The sequence below is a fragment of the Pinus tabuliformis genome, chromosome 6 (assembly GCF_031772625.1).
Source record: "Pinus tabuliformis cultivar Carrire ecotype Pingquan chromosome 6, CPIR1, whole genome shotgun sequence".
In the NCBI taxonomy this organism is placed as follows: Eukaryota; Viridiplantae; Streptophyta; class Pinopsida; order Pinales; family Pinaceae; genus Pinus; species Pinus tabuliformis.
In genome coordinates, this window is record NC_142292.1 from 1,970,818,812 (window position 1) to 1,970,846,297 (window position 27,486).

At 39.2% G+C, this 27,486-nt stretch overlaps 1 protein-coding gene and 1 pseudogene across 1 annotated transcript in view; one reads left to right on the top strand and one right to left on the bottom strand.

Moving 5' to 3' along the window:
* Window positions 1-126: 126 nt before the first annotated feature.
* Window positions 127-236, bottom strand: LOC149267096 (U6 spliceosomal RNA; annotated as a pseudogene).
* A 5,392-nt stretch (window positions 237-5,628) lies between these two features.
* LOC149267097 (uncharacterized) overlaps window positions 5,629-27,486 on the top strand; it is a 203,381-nt gene continuing 181,523 nt past the window's right edge. Inside the window, exon 1 of the mRNA XM_089398069.1 lies at window positions 5,629-6,610. Coding sequence (XP_089254195.1) covers window positions 5,879-6,604 — 726 coding nt within the window. The 5' untranslated portion in view covers window positions 5,629-5,878 and the 3' untranslated portion in view covers window positions 6,605-6,610. The remainder of the gene's footprint in view (window positions 6,611-27,486) is intronic.

Consider the following 27,486-nt stretch of genomic DNA (forward strand, 5'->3'; position numbering starts at 1 on the left):
TGACTGTGCGAAATATCACTGCTAGTGTTCAGATCCACTGTGGGTTCCCATTACATGGAAAACTTTAGAAATTAACAACAAAAATGCACAAATGTCATACATAGTGCCAATTGTATTCTATGTGCAAAAGAATTGAATCATTTCTTGAATTGTGCATATCATCCTTGCATAGGGGCCATGCTAATATTCTTTGTATGCCATCCTAATTTAAATTTTTATATAATCATAATTTAGATTTATATAATTTATTTATTCATCACTGTAGATTATATATAATAATATATAAATTTTAATATATTTATAGAATTAAGTTAGAAAAGTTAATCATTTGAATTATAATATATAATTAATATTAGTTATTTAATATTTTTATTACATTATGAATGTTAGGTTATATAATAAAAATTTATATATATATATATATATATATATATAGATAACTTGTCGAACTTCAAGTCGAATTTTTACATATAGATTTTTATTGTCATTTTTTTTAATTTCAAGGTTCTCGAATTCAAACATGACCTCAAACAAGGTAGCTTAGCCTATGACGATGATCTCACTTGATTTTGAGGGTATGTTTAAAATGCTTACCCTAGGCTTGTTTGATGATGAAATGTTGAACATGAGGTTTTTATTTAATGACTGGACATCTTGTTGATGAGGAGATGGCATTTTTGAGTGAGGACCACTCTTTTTGACCCACTTATCACACATTTTGATGGTGATATTCACTTTTATAGGATGAGGTAACCCTTGGATACCTTTTTAATCACATGTGTGGGTTAAGAAGAGCCTTATTGCCATGTTTTATCATTGAGATGACCATTTTTTAGGTCAGTTTGTGACCTACTTAATGTGTAATCACATATTTTATTGTTTTTAGGGACTCTAGTCAATTTTACTCCTAAAATGACTTGATTTCCCTCCCATAAATAGAAGGAAGTTTATTTGGAGAGAATCATTATAACGAACTCATTTATCTCTTAGAGAGTGCACATTAGTAGATTGTTTTTCTCTTGCATGCAATGGAACATTGATGTGGCAAATTGTCTTGGGGAAGATATTGTGATTGGAGCGAATTTTCAAATTTTCTCCTGGATGATGATGTCATTCTATCTTGATATTGTAAAATTTTATTGTGAGTACCTTCTTCCTTTTTGTAACTTTCGTAGAATTAGGGTTTCGTTGAAATTTTCACCATATTTGTTAAATCTTTTATGCCTTTAACATCTCCTATTACAAAATTAGCATCTAGTTTCAATCAAGGAATCTTGGTATATAGCTTCCTTGACTTCTTTTATCTTCAGTTGACTAAAAGTCGCTAGAGTTTTGATGAAGAGAAACCACTTTGTAGCATTTTTTCTCTCATAACTCATTCTAATCAATATTTCTTCCATAGACCTCACCCTTTGACTGCATTATCCCATGATTGAGAAAATGCATGAAGCCATTAACATATCAATCCTAATAAAATCTAAAATCTTAAAAAATAATTTTTATGCTTTCTAAGGAAATTTTGGGTTAGATTACGACAAAATCTACATTTAATAACATTAAATACCTTGGAACTCATAGTCCTAGGGTTAGGCTTTGAATATGATCAGTTGAAAAAGCAAAATTATCATCTTTTGTGCATTTTTAAGCTACTTTTTTAGGATTGATGTCTATTGTTTCATGGTTATTTTATGCATTTTTCAACCTTAAACATATTTCAATAAATTTGGAATTAAACAATGGATATGGAATTTCAAAATAATGATTATTACAACCTATTTACTTATTTACTCTTTTAATAGCTCTTGTTTGCTTATTATCATTTATAGGCTATTTTTTTATCATTCTCATAAATTTTGCTTGTTGTAAATTGTGCTTCTAGAAAACCCTAATTTATAACATCAACTGGTAATTTGAAGGTAACATGTGTTTGGGATCTATGTGATCCTCTCCAATACCATTCAATACCTTTAGATTTAGCCATAGGTCTTTTGAAATTCTTCCCTTGAATTATCTCTCCTCTCACCTATGCCTTCTATATTGAATATCATATTTGGGTGTTTTATTTAGCAAAACCCTTATGGGCTATTTATCTTTGGAGTTCTTGTGTTATCTAATCTCTAAGATTTGTTGGGAAGCTATTAAAATTGGAAACTAGGGCCAAATTCAACCTTAGGAAAACTCATATGATGGAGATGATTATTGCATTAGGTTCCTCTTTCTCAGAGGTACAATTTTGATATAAAGATCATCTCATTATAACAAGCAGAAATGGAACTATGAATTTATTTCTCCTATGATCAAATTGTCAAGGTCGGCTCCAGTCAAATGTAGGCTCATGAAGCCCAACAGATGTGTCTTTGCATCCTCAACGAAGTGTATAAATAGGAGAGAATTTTCCCTCATTTGGAGATCATCTCATCACAACTTCTCTCTCTTGATTGGGTCGTACAACATTGGAGGCTTCTCTCTTCTTCTTTGCATGTGTGGCTAGGCATCTTTCTCTCTACTTCGCACATGTGGTAGGAGACCGAGTCTTTCTAGGCAGATTAGACCATTATTTCAAAGCGTTGACCAGGGGATTTTGACTAGCGTTGACCTCGGTTTTTGGGCCAGAATTTTGATTTTTCTAGGCCACATTTATTGGCACAAAAATCGAGGCATTTGGAGTGGTTTGACCAATGTTGACTTTAGGTTTGACTTCAAAAATTACAACAGACTTTCTCTCTCCTTTGACTGGGTTTGACCAAAGAATTTGAGCTGATTTGAAGGTCAAATTGAACTACTGATTGTAGGACATTTTTGGGTAGCTTTGACCACTGTTGACTTTCTAGTTAGGGCTGATTTGACTACTGATTTGGCAGATCTGTTTTGGGCTTATATTTGTACTCTCTCTCTCTCTGTTGAACTATTGAAGAATAATAAGAAGATTTGATCAAAGGGTTTCCCCACATTGGGGTTTGTCCTTGACATCCACCATATCTTGTGTCCTCTTGTCTTGGCTTGTCTTATGTATATGATTTTATGTTCTATATGCATTTACTATCAATGTTTATATGTTAATGTGATTGCTACTGGATATAATTGGAATTTGTCATTGGGATGCTAAAGGAAAATTGAAGAAAATTGTCTTAAGCATAGAACAAACCATTGTTATCTAAAATTAACAGAAGCCTTCCTTGTGGGGATAATATTCATCCAAAGAAAAATAGGGGAATAGTTTCTAATGTGACAATGGAGGTTGATCCCATCGTTGCCCTTAATCTAGAATTCTTAACAAGGTTTTCACACTCAATTGATAGATTTTGCGGCAACATGGCCCAAAACCATCATCTCAAACCTTTTGGAAACCCACCATTCTCTTGTTGGTCTCCTTAAGAAAAGGGCATCCTCAGAGCTATCATGAATTAATAAGTACCTGGTGCAAGCACTGAAATGCTCCATAAGGATAGCATCACCCAAAATGGAGTGAGAAATGTATGGGTACAATTCAAGGAATAGATCCCATAGGAAATAACTTGGACTACGAAGTTCAATAAAGGTAGAGAAAGTAGCAAGTCACAATGAAAATGTCTTAAAATAGAGTAGTACCTTGACCTCAAATCCACATGAATATGGTGTGCTCTTTTGAAGCAACCCCTAAAACTTTGTCTAAAAGGGAATTGGTAACACATGGTACACCTCCAAATCCCCTTAAGCCACTGGGATGATGAGTTCCCTCTTTGCAAGCTAAAGTCCAATGTTAAGCTACAATTTTCATCTCTTATGATGTAAGGAGATGTGTAATGTAATGTGCCTTCTTAGCTCTATCTACCAAATACTATACATTAATAATGATTGACTAAACCCATCAACTTCTTTTTTCATAAACATTTATTTTATTGCATCAAGAGTAGCTTTTATAATCTAATATATATGGGATTTGAAAAAAAATCTATAATATTTATAACAATTAATATTAATAATACTATATGTTGGGCACATATACATACAAATCGAAATATCCCTCTTTTCCTAAATACCACAAAGATGTTAGATCTAAGACTTTTTTATCCATAATGTAGATATAAGTCTTTTGGATTAATCACATTGTTAGGATTTGGTCGACGTTTCGAACCAACTAATGTGGTTCATCCTCAGGACAAGGTGAGAAATTGCGAAATCCATCGATCAGAAGGAATAAATAGTAAGGATGCATCATTGCCCAAAGTTGGCCGTTAAAAATTAGTTGTTGGTAAATTAGTTAATAGGTACTATTTATTCCTTCTAATTGATGGATTTCTCACCTTGTCCTGAGGATGAATCACATTAGTTGCTAACTAAGTATTTTCTCTACCTATTAACTAATTTACCAACAACTAATTTTTAACCGCCAACTCTGGGTGGATTTTTCACCTTGTCGTGAGGATAAACCACATTAGTTGCTCACATTAGTTGGCTCAAAACGTGGACCAAATCCTAACATTGTGATTAATCCAAAAGGCTTATATCTATACCACAAAGATGTTTGTAAGAATTTTACATAATAAGAAAACTTCTATATAAAATGATAAAAAGAAAGGAATACCATATTCATAATAAATAGAAACACTTTTAAATAAAGAGAGATATTTTGCATATCCATATCTTTATAAAACTGTACTTAGAAGGTAATATTCATATTAAATGGTGAAAAAAACTTGCAACTCAAGGTAGTCAATTCCTCTTATAGGGGTTTGAATGATAAGAAGTGAAAAATGGATATAGAATGATACAATTTAAGCTAACATGTGAAAAAGAGACAACAACAACATTTATTTAGTTTATAATTTATAATATATTTAATAATAATTAAAAAAAAATGAAAAATAAAAAATCATTGGTTACAATCCATCTTAACTTGACAACCATGGGAAGGCCTAAATCATTAGAGGCGTAAATCTTCAAATTTCTGCATTCCAAACCACTTTGATGCGAGAAATCCCAAATCATTAGAAAAATAAACTAGCAAATTTTTACTGTTAAAAAATATATATATATATTTTCAAAAAACAAACCCTTCAAGTTGGATCATTTAATGTTAAAACAAATTTACTAATAAAATAAATTAATTTAAATCCATCTAAAACTTAATATTTTACACTCCAGAAGTTTATATTTTAATATTTTTTTTCCTATTATATTCAATATGAAAAAAATATATTTATACTTATACTGCATTTTATTTCTTATCATGATTATAGGTGATTCTATAACATCAGAAATTTAAGATGTATCTGTTATTAGTACAAAGATAAATCTAAGTGTGATTGGTTTGCTAAAGCCCTAGCTTCGACAAATATACACTCTTATTATCCTTTTCCTCCTTTTATTAAAACCCTACCCTTGCAAATTTTTTCTTACAACTCGCTTCAACCCTTTAGATTCCAATTTTGCCGCCTTAGATACGAGTGTCGAGCCTTGTTTGAAAATGGCGCAGTCGAAAAAACGCTCAAGAACCTATGATGATCTGTATGATCATTTAAAAGAAGAAATACTGTCGTGGCTGCCAGTGGAATGTGTGTGCAGATTTCGTAGCGTCTCGAAGCAGTGGAATAATCTCCTGTCATCACACAATTTCATAACAAAGGTATGGAGAAAGAAGAACATGAACCCATGGCTCGTTGTGCACCCTGTCAACTCCGATGGTTTGGCATACTGCTTCTTCACACGAACCTGGAAGACGACCTCCTCCATCTTCATTGAAAATGCAAATAATAATGGAGAAAACCGAATCTTGGGATCAGCCGCAGGCTTGTTCTTGCTAATAACTGCACCAGTTTTATTTGTATGCAATCCTCTTACAAGAACTTTGCTAGAACTCCCCTCTATTAAATGCACAACAATTGATGTCGCAGGGATCATGGCAGAGGAGGGCGAAAGCTCTGACACATACAAGGTAGTAGTGGTGGGCATATCAAGTCTTCTGAATGCGCATTTAATAGAAATATATGATTCCAAGGACAAGGCATGGAGAATTGCAATGCAAGTGCCAAAGGAGAATGCCATAATGATGGGTCGGGGGACCGAAATGGTTTTCTGTGGCGGTTTCATGTACTGCTTGATGAGTACTGTTGATTATGATGGCTACAACGTTCTGGGCTTCAACATCAGAGAGGGGACTTCTTTCTCTACACCTTTGCCAAAGATGGCTAATGGAGAGAAAACTTACCCCTATCTGGTAGCCTGTGGATCGCGACTTCTGTTGTCAAGGGGCATATTCAAAGCAAGGGAGCAGCTCCTACAGGAGTTGATCATATGGGAGTTTGAGAAGGTGAAGGTGGAGTCCTCATCTTCCTCATCATCAGGGTGGAAGGAAATTACCAGAATGCCTCCACCCTTATGTGAGGGTGTTAACAGGACTATATTTATTGCTGAATACCCATTTATGTGTTGCGTAGGAGTTGGGGATCGTGCCTGCTTTGTAAGTAATGGAGATGTTCAAGTGATAGAGGTGGTTGTTTACAATGTTGGTGAAAAGACATGGAGCAGTCTTCCCAGCTGTCATTTAGATGAGGAAACTGGTCACAAGGTATGGGAAGGCAGTGTTATGGTCTTTGAACCAAGGCCAGACATGAGGGTTTTGTGAAGCCTGGTATGAATTCCTTTTCCTTTTACATCACCACCTTCTAACATTTTAAACATGATTTCTCTCTTATTTAGATTTAAATTTACATTTTTCTCTGCAAAGTTGCCTTGCTCTACAATGTTTTTTGATATCAATAGTGATACGAACTTGTTTTATTTTGGTAATTAAAAGATGTTCTTAATACTTATTACTGATCTAAAAATTTATTACAAAACTGGGGTGGCCAGAGCCAATCCCCTGTTGTGGTTTGGAAGTGGCTTTTAAAGCTTTTATGCATGATATTCTAGCCATCTTTACAATGGCATGATATGAATTTCTCCAATATATATTTCTGCCCTGTAACAAAATTTGGCTTCCTAATGGTTGGACTGATTTGCTTTCTAGAGATCAGATTGAAGCTGCACTGGATAAACAATAGAACCTGCATTTAAAATCTGAATCTTTGAGAGAACTGGGCACGATGTTAAACCATCCAAGAATGGATGACCCAACCCTTTTGGAAGAACTCTATTGCACACTTACTTGGCACAATGTTAAACTATCCAGGAATGGAAAATCCAACCCTTTTGGAAGAACTCCGTTGCAAGCTTGATTTAAAATCCCTAGCGAAATTCTAGCATAATTTTGAGAAAATCTTGCAATTTTTTTGGCAATCTGGGTTACAGTGTCAAAATTTAGGGTTTGGGGTAGCCCAGGGTTTTTGATGGTGCTGAATCTATTTTCACTTTAAAAAAATGATTAGGGCCAGAAATTTTTTGATGTGTTACAATTGTCAAACTTCAAACTTCAGTATTTTGGGTGGCCCTGCATTTTTGATGGTGCTAAATCCATTTCCATCATAAAAAAACAAAACTTTCCACTATAAAAAAAAACAAAGAGATTCACACATTCAGTTAAATATTTTGAAAATTTTCATAACAAATTCCAACCAAATTATAACCTCATTAAACCACGTCTATATACAATAATCTACTTGGACTATTCAAAGCTTACTTTTTCTCATCTTGCCATTTCCTAATGCCCCTACAGTATTCCATTATTCTGTTGAGCCCCAGAAGATGTCAATTCTCGTTTCTGCTTTCTTAACCATGATTGATTTTGATGTGACACTACCAGCTTCATTTTTTTATTATTTGATTTTTTTTTACAGAAACAGATACTTTGCATCACTTCCTAAAAAAAGCCTTGGCCTTTACGGAGCACCTGGTTCAAACCATGATAAATCAGATTTGTTTCAGAACTATCACTGTTGTCTCTAATTTTCTGTGTTTTTGTATAGTCAGACAAATTGTTCTCCTAAAGCATATATTAACTAACTATATGCTTCACATTGTGACCTCCTTCTCATGTTCTGCAAGGAGATTTAGATCATTCTTACAGATGATTTATCTAACAATTTCTTGTATGCTGCACATGGGCAGCCTGTTGTGCATTCAGTTGCTCCCACAGGAATGCCTTACTCCTGACGCTTTGTATTGAGAAAAGCCAGATTCATTTTATATATAGGTGACGTACAACATGAAAACCCATTTTTTCAGCGATTAGTTAGATAATGCGTAAAGGATTCATGGGTTAGTATGTTAATGCTTTACGAAGTTAGAAGGTTATATATTCATAGGTTAGTAGCATCATCATTAATATTTATAGTAGACTATTATGTTTTATTATAATTAATTATGGTTAATTATTAGAATAATAAACGGATTAATGATTAGGACATATTGGTTAGTTGATCAATAATTAGGGACTGATGTAGTTTAAATAAGCCATAATTTTATTTGGAAAATAATAGAAATTTGGACATGATTTTTAGAAAATCTCGCAGAAAATCTTGAATGTCCCAGGTGTTCTATGGTGCTAAATCCATTTCTACCATAAAAAAATGATTTAAACATTCACATAGATTTTTGAAAGATTTTTTCTCTGGATTCTAGCGAGAAATTCATCATTTGGGTGAAATTATGGCCTTGCTAGACAATGCCTAAAGGAATTGTGAGTTTGTGGATCAAGCATTAAAAAGTTTGTTGGTTAGTAGGTCAATGGTGAGAGTTTTAATATATTAGTGATTGGGTTATTGATTTAAAAGGTAATGGGTTTGGTATTAAGGGGTTCATGGTAATGGTTTGGGCTTAGTGGCTTAGTGGTTCATGCTTAAATTTATGGGATTAGTATGCGAGAGACTAAGGGTTTAATGGCTTGGTGGTTAAATATGATGAAGGAATTAGAGAGTTAGCGAGTTTAGAGTTAGGTGTTAGTGGGTTACAATGTACAAGTTAACTATATTGAAAACAACTATTTCCTACACATTGAAATTCCTAAGCTAAAAAATATTAAACATTGACTTGAATACAAGTCCTTCCAACTTCCTTGTAGATGTGGTGTTTTATATCAAATAAATCCATATCCATTATAAAATATCTATCCCATTGTCACATGAACTTGGGCTTCTCACATTATAGATGATTGTTAATTTCTTGGTGTCACATTGTATATGATTCTAATGACCTCGAAGGTGACTAGTGAAGGCTTACATGGCTAGATTTGGTCAAGAGAACAAAGATATCTTTAACTAATTTTTCCCGCAAGGGTTTTCCAAGGTAAATTGTGTGTTAATATTGTGTGTGTGATGTATGTGTTTTTGTTCTTATTTCCGGTTAATTATTTCTCTAAGTTATGTAGTTATTTTTAATATGGTATTAGAGCGAGATTAGCTTGGACTCTCTAAAAAGAGTGACCTATGCATTTCCTAAATGGTGAATCAAAGCTTAGTAGACTCGAACTTTGTTACAAGAGTGGTTTGGTATTGGAATCCATCAAAGGAGACAATATGTCATTATTGTTGCATTACATTTGCTATTAGTGTTGTCATGAGGAACAAATCAAACTCGATTTATTCATTGAGGCATAGTTTCGCTAATGGTAGATCCACAAATGTTGGAAAATTAAGGATGATGGTTCCTCTCTTATTCTCATTGGGAGAGGTTGATAGTAATAATTGCTAGAGTTAGAAAATAAATGATTATGTGATTGCTCGCCAAATCCCACAAAAGAAACATGCATCATTATTCATCCAATTAACAAGGTTGCTAAGGTATTGTAACCTTGTCAGATGGGCACACACAAGCTAGGGAACCCCCATCACCTCGACCCAAGCCCCCAATCTTTAGACCTAACTACCTCCTAAAAGGTCAAGGGAGGATTCCCAATAGTAACCCCAAGTAACTCCAAGTAAGACCAGTGCCTTAAATGGGGTCGAGAATGAGTGGAGGAGCTAATATATCGGGTTGTTTTGTTATTTTTTTGTATGATGTAGCAGCAAATATTAAACAACAAATAAATTGACACTAAATGACTGAAAATTGTTGGAAACAATGATAATACTGAGAGGGGGGTGAATCAGTATTAAGGATAATTTTAAACTTTTTATGCCAATTTTCTTTTCTTATTCAAACTTGGCAACCATTCATATAATCAGCAACAACATGTAATATGGCAGCAATATCAAATCAACATACAAGCATACACCATGAGCATCATACACATGAGACTCAAGGTTTTATGTGGAACCCTCTCAGGAAAAAACCACCAAAGCTTTTTGTGATGTAAAATAAGAAGACCTACTCTATTACATCAATCTGTTTTGTGAACACCAACTCATAGGAAGCATCAACTCCCTTTGATTGTTTGCTAGCACCCACTAGCAGGAAGCACCAAATCCCTCTTTTTGTAGGTCCATTCCATCTTACAGGAAGCACCATGTGAAGCACCAACTTCACGGATTTGTTGCAAGCACCAACTTGCAACTTCTTAGATTTATGCAAGCACCAACTTATGGGAGGCACCAACCCCCAAGCCTTCTCAAGCACCCACTGGAGATGGAAGCACCAACTTCCTGTATGTTGGCTCCAACCCACACTCAAATAAGAACTGAATGTTCTCTATAATTAATAACCACTTTGTCTGATCTCAGCTCTGTTCTCTGCTCACTCTTCTCACTCTACAACAACAAACTGATTTGCTCAAATATATTCACTCATGACAGTCCATGCAATTCTCTATTCTCTGCTCTTCATTAACATACAGTAAGCTCTCGGCCTCTTTTATTCATCAGGCCCTCTCAGCGTTACACACCATAGCACTAGTTCACTCGACCTTCTTTCTCTGCACATGCACCTTCGACCTTTCTCACACAGCAACACAACTTCTCTCAGGGTCTCTTACCTCCGCATAGGAACTCTCGATCCTTCTCTACAAAACATGCTCACCTAGCCTCACACAGCAACGCACACACACAAAGCTTTTCCACTTAGCTCTCTAGCAACAATGCTGCTTTCCCCACATTTCTCATCTAAGCTCTTGGGTTTTGTTCCTCTGCTGCCCACTAATCGATGTTGCCACTCTTGTCCTGTATTCACACTGCGCGAGTGTACCTCAGCATGACTCTTCCATTTTGTTGTTGCATCTGACTTGGTCTCTGCCATTGCATTAACCATGAGAATGGGCACTTGATAGTTTCTCCATACTGAGAATGAATTCTCAGTCCACCTACACACTCCAACCAGGCACAGTCCTCTCTATGAACAACTCTCCTATCACTGAGGCTCTCCATGCTTATTCATGGTTTCGCACAACTTGGTTGTACTTTGGGATGGCTTCTTTATGGACCATTGTCCTTGTTTCCTTGTCTCAGAGTTTTCTGCAGATCCATCTGACTCCATGAATCAACTCCGCCGATCTACATTTGTTCTTCGGTAGTCGACCCATTCATCTATCTAACTCATTGAGACGTGCATCAGAGCACAAAGATGGGTTATCTCACCTCAAGGCAAATCCAACACTCTTTCCTAAAGATCATGGTCCTTGCTACCTTGACCCAGTGATATTTGAAAGTTGTCATCAATCCTGAAACCAACTCCTCTAGTCCTACATTCAATTTTGTAGCTACCGTCCCATATGCCTTTAACTCTCTGTATTGTCTTATCAAAGAAATTCCACATCGTTGTGTCATAGTGGTGCAATGTTTTGATACTCCTCAGTGCCTTGGCGCTCATCTCCATTGAGCAATTACTGTCTCATATGACTGGGCCAGTGACCATCAACTTAATGCCATATTAGAGTCCCCTTCATATCGTAACTTCTATGAAGTTCTGATTTCATCTTGGCTCCTTCTGCTTAGCCCTCACAACATTTCTCATCATAGGACTAAAAGATGTGACCTGCCGCTTAGCCTTAAGGTGTTACGTCTTTAGACTCCTACCAGGGGCCATTCTTCCTTTGTTAACTGCTCCGCACACTTGGTTCTTTGAACTCTTGTTGAAATTTGGTACTGGAGGACAGGTGGTTCCCTAAGGCTTTGATCTTTAGCCTAGGGAAAAGTGTCCAAAAGAATTTAATTTTTCTCCTAAAGTGACTTTATAATTTTTATAAAGTCAAATCTAATTTAAAAGTGACTTTAAGTGATAAAGTTACTAAAGTCTAATTTTAAAGTGACTTTAATAAAGTCAATGTAAAATTTGAAAGGAAAAGTGACTTTGGAAATAAATGACTAAGTGGGTCTTTATTAAAGTGGGGTGAATTAAAAAATAGAAAGTGAGATTTAAATGAGCATTTAATCTCAACCCTAGATCTCAATCTATTTCAGCCATTGGATTTAGGGATTCCCCAAAAGTCACTTAGGGTTAGATTAAAGGAGAAAAAGGAGGAAAAGGTCATTCATTTTTTCTTTCATGAGCAGATTGGGAGAAGGAGAGTAAGCGAGCAAGAGAGATTTCTGGACAGTGAGGAGAAGGAGGAAGCAGCTTGGCACACATTCCAAGGCAGTTTTATAGCAGTCCGTACAACAGCTTGGAGGAGGTCGTACAGTCCGTACAACGTTTTGAAGGAGGTCGTACAACAGTCGTACAGCAGAGAGAAGGCAGTACAGCAGCCGTACAGCAGGTCGTACAATAGTCGTACAACAGAGAGGGTTGTACAACAGCCAATACTATAGTTTTGGAGGAGGCAGGCCGTATAGCAGTTTTTCAGTAGTTTCCAGTTGGCTATGAGGCACGAAAAGCGAGATAAGTTGTAAAATTTGCTTGCTGATTTTTACTGAATATTTTCTCTCACTGTAAAAGGCATTTTCCAGAAATAAGAAGAAGCTCTCGAACTGGTTTTCTCCAAGAGTTGTAGGGGGTTTTTCCAGGGTCACCTTGACCAAAAATCACTGTGTTTAAATGTGTTAAATGGATGTTTGTGTGTGCTGATTTTTATATTTCTGCATTTTCCAGCATTCTGTAAAATTTCCAAAATTTGTGTTTTCAGCAAAATTTATTTTCCAGTTGTTGAATGTATGGATATGGGAAAGGGCATTTAACTATTTTGGAGAAATAAGGTGAAACTAAAAACCGGGGTGGGAAATGAGAAATTTTTACATGGTATCAGAGCTTAAGTGTTGAAATGTAGTTTGGGACAGTAAGGAGGAAAATTACAGCCTGCTGATTTTTCACTAAGAAAATTCCAGCAAGCTGATTTTTCACAAACAACAGTTTTATTTTTACTACAACACTACTATTTTTCAGTTTTAGGACAGCAAAATGTCATTGGGATTGAGGGTGGAGGATAGGTTGGATGGGCATAGCAATTACAACGTTTGGAAGGAGAGAATGAAGAGTATCTTTGAGGAGGTAGAAGTCTGGGACATCATGGTGCATACCACACAGAACCCTATTGTTGTGCCTACTGATGCTACTCAGTTGGCTGAGTATAATAAAAAGAACAACAAGGGTAAGAGACTGATTCTAGACGGAGTCAAAGACCATTGCATTCCTCATGTGAGAGGAAATAGAAATGCCCATGAGATGTGGACAACATTGTCCAATCTCTACCAGAGTACCAATGAGAACCGGAAAATGGTCCTGAAGGAGAAGCTGAAGACTATTAAGATGGGTAATGATAGTGCAGTTGGATATCTCACAAAGATTACTAATGTGAGAGATGAGTTAGCAGCAGTTGGAGAGGTCATTCCACCCACTAAGTTGGTGCGGATTAAAGTGAATGACCTCCCTCGTTCATGGATGAAATTTGCTGATGGGGTTTGTGCACGTGAGACCCTTCCCACATGGGAGAGGTTTTGGGATGATTGCATTCAGACAGAGATCAGGAAAGGTCATCTTGGGGCAGCCAAGCCAGTTGAGCAGGATGAGGATGTAGCACTGTTGGCAGGAGGCAAGAAAGGCAAAGGGAAGAAGCAGGCTTCCACAAGCAATGGTGGGGGCAAAGGTAAACAGGATAACACACAGAAGGACTATTCCAAGGTGAAGTGTTGGAATTTTCAAAAGATTGGACACTATGCAGTTGTGTGTCCAGAGAAGAAGAAGAAGAAGGGGAAGAACCAGAGCATGGCAGCTTCAGCAGAGGTTGAGGACTTTGTAGATCATTTTGACTGGGAGTTTGTGTTCACTGCATGTAGGTCCTCTAGTGCAGGATCACCTGCCACACACGTTCAGAGGGAGCATGCTTTTCCCTTGATTAGCGGAGCATCTTCAGGTATCTGGTATGTGGACAGTGGGGCTTCACGTCACATGACAAGAGTCCGTGAGTACTTCTTAGAGCTTTCAGAGAGTGGCACTGATATAGAGGTAGTACTTGGTGATGACAGAGTTGTTAGAGCAGTCGGGGTGGGGACACTGACATTTCAGAGGGAGTCCAAACCTCCCTTGAAGGTGTCAGATGTTCTTTATGTGCCAAGGATGAGGAAGAACCTCATATCCGTCTCAGCTTTGGAGGACAGAGGATATGAGGTATTGCTCAGGGGAGGACAGGTGTTGATGTATCCCAGGGGCACTCCAGCTGATTCAGCTAGAGTGATAGGTGTACGCCATGCAAAGGTGTACAAGTTTGCATTCCAGCCCCTTTTTGCATTGAGCAGTGGTACCGACAGTAGAGCTAGCAGTTCTGAGCTGTGTGAGATTTGGCACCGCAGGATGGGGCATATGTATCATGGAGCCTTGAGGACCTTGCGGGAGATCACTACAGGTGTGCCAGATTTTAGTACTGATCACTTTGATACTTGCAGAGGATGTGCGATGGGAAAGTTTTCCAAATCCCCTTTTCCCAGTAGTGATAGCAGAGCGACTGGGATACTTGATTTGATTCATTCCGATGTGAGCGGTCGGATGTCTCATGTTTCCTTGAGTGGATATGAGTACTATGTTTTATTCATTGATGATCACTCCAGCAGGACCCGTATTTATTTCTTGAAGACCAAGAGTGAGGTCTTCAAGCGGCTTTAGGAGTTTAGAGCTCTTGTGGAGACACAGATAGGTCGGAAGATCAAGTCCCTGAGGTCAGAGAATGGGGGAGAGTACACCCTTGGAGAGTTTGTTGACTATTGTGCGGAGGCAGGCATTAGGAGGGAGTTCACTGTTCCTTACAACCCCCAGCAGAATGGGGTTGTAGAGGAAGAACAGATCCATCGGAGCGACTGCCAAAGCCATGTTACATGATCCGGGGTTGCCATTATTCTTGTGGGCAGAGGCCTGCAACACAACTGTTTATTTGCAGAACAGGAGTCCGCATTATGCCTTGGGGCACATGACTCCGGAGGAGGCTTTTTCTGGGAAGAAGCCTGATATTGGTCATGTTCGTATCTTTGGGTGCATTACATACTCCTACATACCCAAGGAGAAGAGGACCAAACTAGAGCCCACTGCAGAGAAGGGTATCTTTGTGGGCTACAGTGAGACCTCAAAGGCCTTTCAGATTTACATTCCTGCTCAGAGGAAAGTTGTTGTCAGGCGGGATGTGAAGTTCGAGGAGGATAGGGCCTTTAGGAAGTCACGGGAGTTAGAGTATCTGGATCAGCCAGACCCTCAGCAGCAGTTGAGTCAGTTGCAGGGATCCAGTGGGCAGGGATTAGGAGGATCCGAAGGTACATCTATGAGGATGTCAGGTCCGTCAGTGAGCAGTGGCTCATCGAGCCAGAGGGGTGGTGCTCCGGGAAGCAATGCAGAGCAGTTCACTAAGGAGTCTAGTGATGGATAGTTCACACGATACCTCAGCTTCTACTGGTTCAGGTGCAGGTCGGAGGACAACAGACAGACAGTCAAGAGTTCAGGCTCTTGATGATGATGATGAGAAGGAGTTTCATTCTCCTATGGGAGAAGTGTGCTCAGGGAAGAGGAAGCCCAAGTGGCTTCAGGACACCTTGAGAGATGCCACATCTATTGCTGAGCCTAAGAGGCCGGTCAGGGAGAGTAGACCACCTGAGAGGTTTTGTAGCTATATGGAAATGGTTGCCGACATCCTTGACTCTGAGCCTTCTAGCTATGAGGAGGTAGCTAGCCAGCAGGTCTGCAAAGAGGCCATGCAGGAGGAGTATTCTTCTATCATGAAGAATGATGTTTGGGAGGTGGTACCGAGGCCTGAGGGCAAGTCCGTGGTTACTTCCAGATGGCTTTACAACGTAAAGCATGCTGCAGATGGTAGCATTGTGAAATTTAAAGCGAGGTTTGTGGCTAGAGGGTTCTCTCAGGTAGAGGGAGTTGATTATGAGGAGACCTTCGCTCCCATGGCTCAATATACTTCGATCCGCTCCATTATATCAATAGTAGCAGAGATAGGTTGAAAGATCCACCAGATGGATGTGAAGACTACATTTCTCAATGGCTTCATACAGGAGGAGGTGTACATTGAGCAGCCACAGGGCTTTGAGGTGCATGGGAAGGAGTCCCATGTGTGCAGACTGAAGAAGGCCCTTTATGGCCTGAAGCAAACTCCCAGAGCTTGGTACTCCAGGATAGATACATACTTGCAGGGGATGGGTTTCACAAAGAGTGAGGCAGATCTAAACCTTTACTATATTGTGATAGGTGAGGAGCCTCTCATTCTGGTGCTGCATGCGGATGACTTGGTCATTACAGGTGCAGAGAGACTCATAGAGCACTGCAAGAGAGATCTTGTGGCGGAGTTTGAGATGAAGGACATCGACTTGATGCATTACTTTTTGGGTTTGGAGGTGTGGCAGGAGGAAGGGCATTTCTTCCTGGGCCAGGGGAAGTATATTGCGGACATCCTTGGCAGATTCCACATGGAGGATTTTAAACCCATGTCGACACCGATGATTACCAACTGGAAGAAGCTTCATGCTTCGTATTCCGAGTTGGTGGACCCCACATTGTACAGGCAGCTAATTGGTTCCTTGATATATTTGGTCAACACTAGACCAGATATTTGTTTTGCAGTCAACATGATGAGTCAGTTTATGTGTGAGCCTAGGAAGGTTCACTGGGTGGCTGCAAAACACATTTTGCGGTACTTGCAGGGGACAGTGGATTATGGTCTGGACTACAGGCAGGGGGATGGAGTGAGATTGGTAGGTTATACTGATTCTGATTGGGCAGGTTGTGCTTCTGATAGGAAGAGCACTTTAGGGTGTTGTTTTGGGTTGGGTTCGGCAGTGGTGTCATGGTTCAGCCGAAAGCAATAGTCAGTAGCATTGAGTTCAACAGAAGCAAAGTATATGGCAGCTAGTCTAGCTAGTTGTGAGGCCGTCTGGCTTCGCAAGATGTTGTTTGGCTTATTTGGTCAGCCATTGAGACCTTCAGTGATTTACTATGATAATGAGAGTTGCCTTAAACTCACAAAGAATCCAGTATTTCATGACAGGTCAAAGCATATCAAGATCAAATATCATTTCATCAGAGACTGTGTTCAGAAGGGTGCTGTGAAGCTTGAGTATATTCCCACTGATGAGCAGGTTGCAGATATTCTTACCAAAGCCTTACCACGGAGCTAGCATGACTACTTCAGAGACAAGATGGGCGTGGTGAGTAACACCTTCCTCGGTAAGAGGGAGTGTTGAAATTTGGTACCGGAGGACAGGTGGTTCCCTAAGGCTTTGATCTTTGGCCTAGGGAAAAGTGTCCAAAAGAATTTAATTTTTCTCTTAAAATGACTTTATTATTTTTATAAAGTCAAATCTAATTTAAAAGTGACTTTAAGTGATAAAGTTGCTAAAGTCTAATTTTAAAGTGACTTTAATAAAGTCAATGTAAAATTAGAAAGGAAAAGTGACTTTGGAAATAAATGACTAAGTGGGTCTTTATTAAAGTGGGATGAGTTAAAAAATAGAAAGTAAGATTTAAATGAGCATTTAATCTCAGCCATAGATCTCAATCTATTTCAGCCATTGGATTTAGGGATTCCCCAAAAGTCACTTAGGGTTAGATTAAAGGAGAAAAAGGAGGAAAAGGTCATTCATTTTTTCTTTCATGAGCAGATTGGGAGAACGAGAGCAAGAGAGCAAGAGAGATTTATGGACAGTGAGGAGAAGGAGGTAGCAACTTGGCACACATTCCAAGGCAGTTTTATAGCAGTCCGTACAACATCTTGGAGGAGATCGTACAGTCCGTACAGCGTTTTGAAGGAGGTCGTACAACAAAGAGAAGGTCGTACAATAGCCGTACAACAGGTCGTACAACAGTCGTACAGCAGAGAGGGCCGTAGAGCAGCCAATACTACAGTTTTGGAGGAGGCAGGCCGTACAACAATTTTCAGCAGTTTCTAGTTGGCTGTGAGGCATGGAAAGCAAGATAAGTTGTAAAATTTGCTTGCTGATTTTTACTGAATATTTTATCTCACTGTAAAAAGCATTTTCCAGAAATAAGAAGAAGCTTTTGAACTGGTTTTCCCCAAGAGTTGTAGGGGGTTTTTCTAGGGTCACCTTGACCAAAAATCACTGTGTTTAAATGTGTTAAATGGATATTTGTGTGTGCTGATTTTTATATTTCTGCATTTTCCAGCATTCTGTAAAATTTCCAAAATTTGTGTTTTCAACAAAATTTATTTTCCAGTTGTTGAATGTATGGATATGGGAAAGGGCATTTAACTATTTTGGAGAAATAAGGTGAAACTGAAAACCGGGGTGGCAAATGAGAAATTTTTACAACTCTCATGACCATGTGCCAACCCAATATTGGAAGTCCCCTTTATCAGAACTTTTCCAAACTTCAACTATTCTAGAGTTCCGACATCTTCAGCATTCGATATGACAACCTCTGATTATGATGCCATCACTCCACGTGGAAACTCCTTAGAGGTGACACGTGACACCTGATTCTGGCCCATTAGACTACCTAATTAGGTTGAATATGTCTGCCACATGTCCTGTCATATTGCCACTTCATGCTGACGTCAGATACCACTATAGCTTATGGGTGCCAATCATATGCTGTCGTGTGTTCTGTCGTATTGCCATGTCATGTTGATGTCAAATTCCACTGTAGCTTATCGAAGTCAATCATATGCTACCATGTGTCCTACTAGAGGAGAGAGAAGAGGGCCCGTCAACCTTTGGTTTTGCACCAAAATCCTTTGTTAATATTCTTTTGGCATTCCTCGGTGCTTATAAAGGCTTATCGACACTTATTGGATATCACAACTTTTAAAGGTTCCTCACTTTAAGAAGTTTTGATATTCTGATCCCCGATATGCTGATGTTTCAATGTGCTAAGGCTCCAACCTTCATTGTGCCACTTGCACCAATCCTCCGATATTTCGGTATCTAGATCTTTGATATGTCGATACTCTGATGTTCAAGACTTCTGATATGCCTAAGCGCTGATATGCTGACCTCTGACATCTTGTTCTCTGATATGTCGATGCGTTGATATGCTGAACTCTGATACAACCTGCTCCGATGTACCGATTCACCGATATTTCGATATCATGATGTGCCGATGCGTCAATACGCTGACCTCCAATATTTCGATGTGCTGATATGCTGGACCTCCAACATTCCGATCTCCGATATGCCAATACGTCAATTATGCTAACCTCCTATATTTTGATGCGCCGATATCTTGGACTTCTGATATGTCGATATGTTGGACCTCCGACATTCCAATCTCCAATATGTTGATATTCCTTCCTTCCAAAGGGTTCAAATTCATGAACTTCAGCAGGCCATAAATTTTGAACCAAGAATTCATTTTTGAACTTCTGCATATCGGTGGAAATCTTATTCAGAGTACTTGCCAATGGAGAGGGTCCAATGTAGGCTTTGAGCCCATCTTCTACCTCTATAATGGCTCCAAAATCTCGACATATAGCCTACGACTACCATGGAATTTTATTTGGTCCATCATTATAATAATCATTTTATGGATTCTCTAATAAGCCTGCTACTATGATGATTCTCTACATGAAGCCTACAGAAACCATGGGATTTCTCTTGGGCCATCACTGCAAATCATCTGCTAAAACAAATATCTACACTAGTCTGGTTGACATCAATGCCAACTGTCCAACACATCTCCTGGCATGACTGTTGACATCAATGCTAACACACTTGCAGATATCTTCACTAGGCCACTGGCCATCCAGACAATGTCAATTGTCTGACAATCTCCCCCTTTGGAATTGACAGCAACACTTCATCCTTATCTTCATTCGATGGCCAAACGTCATGCTGCTTCCACACATCTCATTGCATGAGACACCAATGGCCTACTTTCTTCTGCACAGGCCATCACAACTTCTCGACAAATTCTCTTCCCCTTTGACATCAATGGCAAGGGGCTACAAGTTGTCTTTTTCTCCCCATGCAATCACTGGTTGTGAAGACCAAGGTCTAATTATTGAGATGTGCAGTCTGCTTCACATACATCTCTTCCAGGACTTTCAATGTTGTTGTTCCATAAACTGAGCATATGTGATATGCTCCCCTTGGACATATACTGCATTTGCTTTGAATGCCTCTAGGTTTGGACACCTTATGGTTTCTAGCTAGGTACTCTCTCCACTAACGCATCTTCTGTACCAAATTTAAAAAGAAATGATACCGATTAAACTACTCATGGTATTGTTACTACTGCAAACACCAATTAATGATGATGCATTTACGCTCAAACTTCACTACTACTGCGATTTCTGAGACTATCCTCACTTCATTTTAGCATCTCCACTTCTCCCCTTGAGATCATACTTACACAATAGGGATTGCTTCTCAACTAATACCAATTGCACCAAAGGAAATGATGCAAATTGGATACACTACCAAGCAAACTCTAATACTTTCTTTCAGAAAGAAATATCCATTTTCACAGAAGGTTACTCCACATGAACCCAAACTATCAATTGACATAGTGATACCAATTGAGGGTTAGGGGACATGAAAAGATTTCACCAATTGTGTTTCATGAACAGAAGACTGTTATGCATAATCAAACTCACAACTTAAATGAAATAAGGGTATTTCACCCAAGATGCAAACCTTTCATCTACTCATCAATCTTCCTTTCTGAGGTTACCGTTTGTTGCCTGCTGCTGCTTATCAAAGAAACTCCCCCCGAGCCAATGCTCTTTGATCTCCTGCAACTTCTTTCTTGCCTCTGCATGCGGACTGATCGTCTGGACCTGACTTGACTGTGAGATTCCTGCCATTCCACACTTCCATTGCAACCCCTCTTCTTCCCACAACATAAGATAGTGTTGTGTACTCTTCATGCTGGTTTCACTCCTCTTTTTCAATGTTGATATATTCAAAATAAACCAATTTATTCTTGTAATTAGCAAGAAATCACAACCATACCTTCATCAATCAGATGCACCTTTTTGTTCATTCCTTTTTGCTTCTTACATCTGACTTATTCGGCCTCCCTTGAGGCCATTCTCTTCCTTCGCTAAAGAAAAACAAAGGATTTACTCCCCTTGAGCAGATCATCCTCCTTCTTCTTCCAGGCCTTCAATGGATGAGTCCTGATAAAAGCATTTCTCTCCAACTTCTTCTTTGCACATGTTTGGGCTGCTTCTCGGCTACACATGGATATATGAATCTTCTCCTTCAATTCCACCTTCTTAGACCAAACTGTCTTGCTACCGTTTCGCTTTGTTTGCAAGATAATGGTAATTTGGTTATTGTTGCTTCCTTTCTTTACCTGAAGCTTGTGTTCATTATAACAGGTGTCTAGAAAGGGTTTTCTCACAGGAATATGATAATCATCCTTCTTAATTTTTCTCTGATTTTTCTTTAGAGACAAGTTGGCACCTTGATGATTTTTCCTACCATTGTCCAACATGTTCTCTTTACTCAAAGCACTTAAGACATTGTTGATTTCATTTCATCGCATGACCTAGAATGTGTGCTTCGACTTCCCATGCCTACAACAAGCTTCCTTGTGCCCAAATTTGCCACAATTGTAGCATTTGATTTGGCTTAAGAATGGGGCAGAGGAGTTATTCTTCTTGATGATGCTTTTTTCAAAACTCTTATCGCGGCCAACATGTATTCTCCTAGATTTTTTGTGAATTCTCATTTTGCTGCTACCCGACACATCTTGTTTCCTTGCATGCCATCTATAGTCTATGGCTTTATATCCAAAATTATTGCAATAAAAGCAATACCCATAAAAAGGCTTCTGTTGACAAAGGTTACCTTTTCTTTGAAGGCTCTGTCATTGAGAAGGAAGGGTCCTCTGTTGGCTCTTCATGTGTCTTCCATGACAGCTTGCATTGCTTCCATGCACTCTTTCTTGCAGCTACTAGCCCTCTTTTGCTGCACTACCGACTGGTGCTTCTTAGCCTTATACTGCGCTAACGACTGGTGTTTCTTAGCCTTATGCTACACTACCAACTGGTGCTTCTTAGCCTTCTGTTGTTTCCTTTCCTTCTCTCGTTGCTGCTGCTTTCCATGCTGCTACTACTGTCAACAAACTTTGTTTCTTTGTTGTTGTTGGAATATTGAACTCCCTTTACATGGGAAGTTGACCCTTTACCCTTAACAATCTTGGAACTTCGTTTTCCCTTGAAACCCAAACCAACCTTGATGAGAAGGGATCTTCTCTTAACAAGAATCTCATCCAAGGTCTTTGTGCTCCCCTCAAGCTTATGAGATTGAGACAACTCTATCTTTGACTTTTCTAATTCATGTCTCAATGAGACTACCTCATTTTGTAGTCTCCCATAGTAAGCTTCCTTCTCACCCAACTGATTGGTTAACTTTCCATTCATTATGCTAGCCTCTTCTTGTTGAGCATTTAGATCAACTAATGTTTTGCTCAACCTTTCATTCTCAAGCTCATAAATTTTTAGTTGCTCCTCTTGCTTGAGATTTGCCTTTGATAGGTCCTTGATCTCCTTTAGAGCAGAGATCAACTTCTTTCTAAAAAAGATCCTTTCATTTAGATCCTTTTCTTCACTATCAGAGGTGCTAGCTGAGTTATCACAGAGATCTAAGCCCATCTCTATGTCCATGGAGTCTTCCATAGGTCTAAGGGTTATCCCTTCTTCATCACTTTTAGTGATACCCTTATTCTCTCCACAGGATATACTCTCTTCTCCTTCAGAGGATCCCTTATTTGTTATTGCTACTAAAATGGGTCTATCTTCATTAAAACTACTAGATGCATGGCTCTCTCTATCTTCAAGTGATTCACATGAACATCTAGATAATGAATGACCTATTTCTTTACATTTATCACAAAGCAATAGCATACCTTCTGAGCAGCATGGTCTCTCTTTTGAGACTTCTTCATCATCAACAAGAGTGTGATGAGTAGCAACTTCTCCATGTTCTGGTTCATTGCTAGAGTAGTAGGGCTCCTCAACCTCTTCTTGAGCCACATGGCTATCTCCACCATACAGACATTGTAGTTTGTCCAACACTTCCTTTGTTGACTCACAATGCCTCACTTTATCAACATCCGTCTTAGATAGCCCTTTCATGATAATCTTTTGGGCTTCTTCATTATGCTAGCTCTTTTCTCCATTCAATACGGAGAGCCATATATCACCATCCAAGGACATCAAATAGGCCACCATTCTAACCTTCCAAAGTTCATACCAGAGCTCAGGGTCTAATCTATTTAAAAATGAAACTCCTATTGTTAGCCAAGCTCGATTAGCCATTGTTTCCCTTTGATCTACATTTTAGTGATTAAGCTATTCCTAAAGGAATGTGGCTCTGATACCAATTATTGAAAACAATGATAATAGAGAGGAGGTGGGGGGGGTGAATCAATATTAAGACTAATTTTAAAATTTTTATGCCAATTTACTTTTCTTATTCAAACTTGGCAACCATCCATATAATTAGCAGCAACATGTAGTATGGCAGCAATATCAAATCAACATACAAACACACACCATGAGCATCATACACATGAGACACAAGGTTTTATGTGGAAACCCTCTCAGGAAAAAAACATCAAAGCTTGTTGTTGTTATTGATGTAAAATAAGAGCACCTACTCTATTACATCAATATGTTTTGTGGGCAACCACTCATAGGAAGCACAAAATTCCTTTGATTGTTTGCTAGCACCAACTCTCTCTTTTTGTAGATCCCCATCCAGCTTACTAGAAGCACCATGTGAAGCACCAACTTCACGGATTTGTTGCAATCACCAACTTGCAGCTCCTTGGATTTATGCAAGCACCAACTTGCAGGAGGCACCAACCCCCAAGCCTTCTCAGGAACCCACTAGAGATGGAAGCACCAACTTCCTATATGTAGGCTCCAACTCACACTCAAATAGGAACTGAATGTTCTATCTAATTAGCAACCACTTTGCCTCATCTCAGCTATGTTCTCTTCTCACTTTGCTCACCTGTAGTAGCACAATGATCTGCTCAACATCAGTCACTCATCACAGTCCACACAATTCTCTGTTCTCTGCTCTTCATCAACATACAATCAGCTCCCAGCCTATTTTATTCATCAGGCCCTCTCAGCGTTACACACCATAGCACTAGTTCACTCGACCTTCTTTCTCTGCACAAGAATCTTCGACCTTTCTCACACAGCAGCGCGACTTCTTTTGGGGTCTCTTACCTCTCCATAGGCACTCTTGACCTTTCTCCACAAAATAGGCTCACTTAGCCTCACACAACAATGCACACACACAGATCTTTTCCACTTAACTCTCTAACAACAATGCTGCTTTCCCCACATTGCTCATCTGAGCTCATGGGTTTTGTTCCTTTGTTGCCCACCAATTGATGCTGACACTCCTATCATGTGTTCACACTGCGGGAGTGTACCTCGACATGGCTCTTCCATTTTGCTATTATGCCTGACTTAGTCTCTTCCACTGCGTTAACCATGACAATGGGCACTTGACAGTTTCTCCATACTGAGAATGAATTCTCTGTCCACCTACACACTCCAACCAGGCACAATCCTCTTTGTGAACAACTCTCCTATCACCGAGGCTCTCCATGCTTATTCATGGTTTTGCACAACTTGGTTGTACTTTGGGATGGCTTCTTTATGGACCATTGTCCTTGTTTCCTTGTCTCAGAGTTTTCTACAGATCCATCTGACTCCATGAATCAACTTCGTCGATCTGCATTTGTTCTTCGGTAGCTGACCCATTCATCTACCTAACTCATTGAGACATGCATCAGAGCACAGAGATGGCTTGTCTCACCTCAAGGTAGACCCAACACTCTTTCCTAAAGATCGTGGTCCTTGCTACCTTGACCCAACGATATTTCAAAGTTGCCATTAATCCTGAGACCAACTCCTCTAGTCTTGCATTCAATCTTGCAACTACCGACCCATACGCATTTAACTCTCTATACTATCTTATCGAGGAATTCCACATTGTTGCTTCATAGTGGTACAATGTTCTGATACTCCTCAGTCCCTTGGCGTTTAGATCCTTTATATGACTGGGCCAATGACCATCAACTTAATGCCATATCCGAGCCCCCTTTGTATCGTAACTTTTGTGAAGTTCCGATTTCATCTTGGCTCCTTCTGCTTAGCCCTCACAACATTTCTCATTATAGGATCGAGAGATATGACCTGCCGCTTAGCCTTAAGGTGCTAGGCCTTCAGACTCTTGTCGGGGGCTATTCTCCCTTTGTTAACTGCTCTGCACCCTTGGTTTTTTGAACTCTCATGACCATATGCCAACCTAATATCGGAAGCCCCCTTTATCAGAACTTTTCCAAACTTCCACTGTTCTAGAGTTCTGACATTTTCAACCTCTGATTATGACGTCATCACTCCACATGGTGACTCCTTAGACATGACACATGTCACCTAGTTCTGGCCCATTATACTACCCAATAAGGTTGAATATGCTTGCCACGTGTCCTGTCGTACTGCCACGTCATGCTGACGTTAGATACCGCTGTAGCTTATCGGAGCCAATCATATGATGCCATGTGTCCTTCTGTATTGCCACGTCATGCTGATGTTAGATGCCATAGTAGCTTATCAGAGCCAATCATACGCTGCCATGTGTCCTGCTAGAGGAGAGAGAAGAGGGTCCATCACCCTTTAGTTTTGCACTGAAATCCTTTGTTAATTTTCTTTTGGCATTCCTCGGTGCTTATAAAGGCTTATCGACACTTATCGGATATCGCTACTTTTAAAGATACCTCACTTTAAGAAGTTTCGATGTTTCGATCCCCGATATGTGATGTTTTGATGTGCTAAGGCTCCAACCTCCAATGTTCCACTTTTTCCAATCCTCCGATATTCCGGTATCCAGATCTCTGATATGCCTAAGTGTCGATATGCTGACGTCTGACATCTTGTTCTTCGATATGTCGATGCCTCGATATACCAACCTCCAATACAACTTGCTCTGATGTACCGATCCTCCGATATTCAGATATCGCAATATGACAATGCACCGATACGCTAACCTCTGATATTCTGATGCACCGATATGCTGGACCTATGACATTCTAATCTCCGATATGCCAATATGCAGATTATGCTGACCTTTGATATTCTGATGTGCCGATATCCTGGACTTCCAATATGTCGATGCTACGATATGCTGGACCTATAACATTCTAATCTATGATATGCCAATATGTTGGACCTCCAACATTCTAATCTCAGATATGCCGATATACTAGACCTGTAACATTCCGATCTCCGATATGCCGATATTCCTTCCTTCCTAAGGCTTCAAATCTCTGAACTTCAATAGGCCATAACTTTTGAACTAGGAATCTATTTATGAACTTTCGTATATCTTTGGAAAGCTTATTCAAATAAATTTCTAATGGAGAGGGTTCGATGTAGGCTTTGAGCCCATCTTCTACCTCTAAGATGGCTCCAAACTCTTGACATATAGCCTACGACTACCATGGAATTTCATCTGGTCCATCACTGTAGTCATCATTTTATGGCTTCTCCAATAAGCCTACTACTATGATGATTCTCTACATGAAGCCTGTAGCAACCATAGGATCTCTCCTAGGCCATCACTGCAAATCATCTGTTGTGACAAGTATCTATGCTAGTCTTGTTGACATCAGTGCCAACACTCCTACCAAGAGTTAGGTAATGCCAACTGCCTAACACATCTCCCAACATGATTGTTGACATTAATGGCAACACACTTTCAAATATCTTTACTAGGCCAATGGCCATCCAAACAATTCCAACCGTCCAATAATCTCCCCCTTTGGCATTGATGGCAACACTTCATCCTTATCTTCATTTGATGGCCAAACCTCATGCTACTTCCACACATCTCATTGCATGAGACACCAATGGCCTGCTTTCTTTTGCAGAAGCCATCACAACTTCTCCACAAGTTCTCTCCCCCTTTGACATCAATGGCAAGGAGCTACAAGCTGTATTTTTCTCCCCATGCAATCACTCGTTGTGAAGACCAAGGTCCAATTATTGAGATGTGCAATCTACTTCGCAGACATCTCTTCTAGGACTGTCGCTATCATTGTTCCATAAACTGAGCATATGTGATATGCTCCCCTTGAACATATACTGCCTTTGTTCTGAATGCCTCCAATTTTTGACACCTTATGGCTGCTAGCTGAGTACTCTCTCCACTAATGCATCTTTTGTACCAAATTTTAAAAAAATGATACCAATTAAACTACTCATGGTATTGTTGTTGTTGCAAATACCAA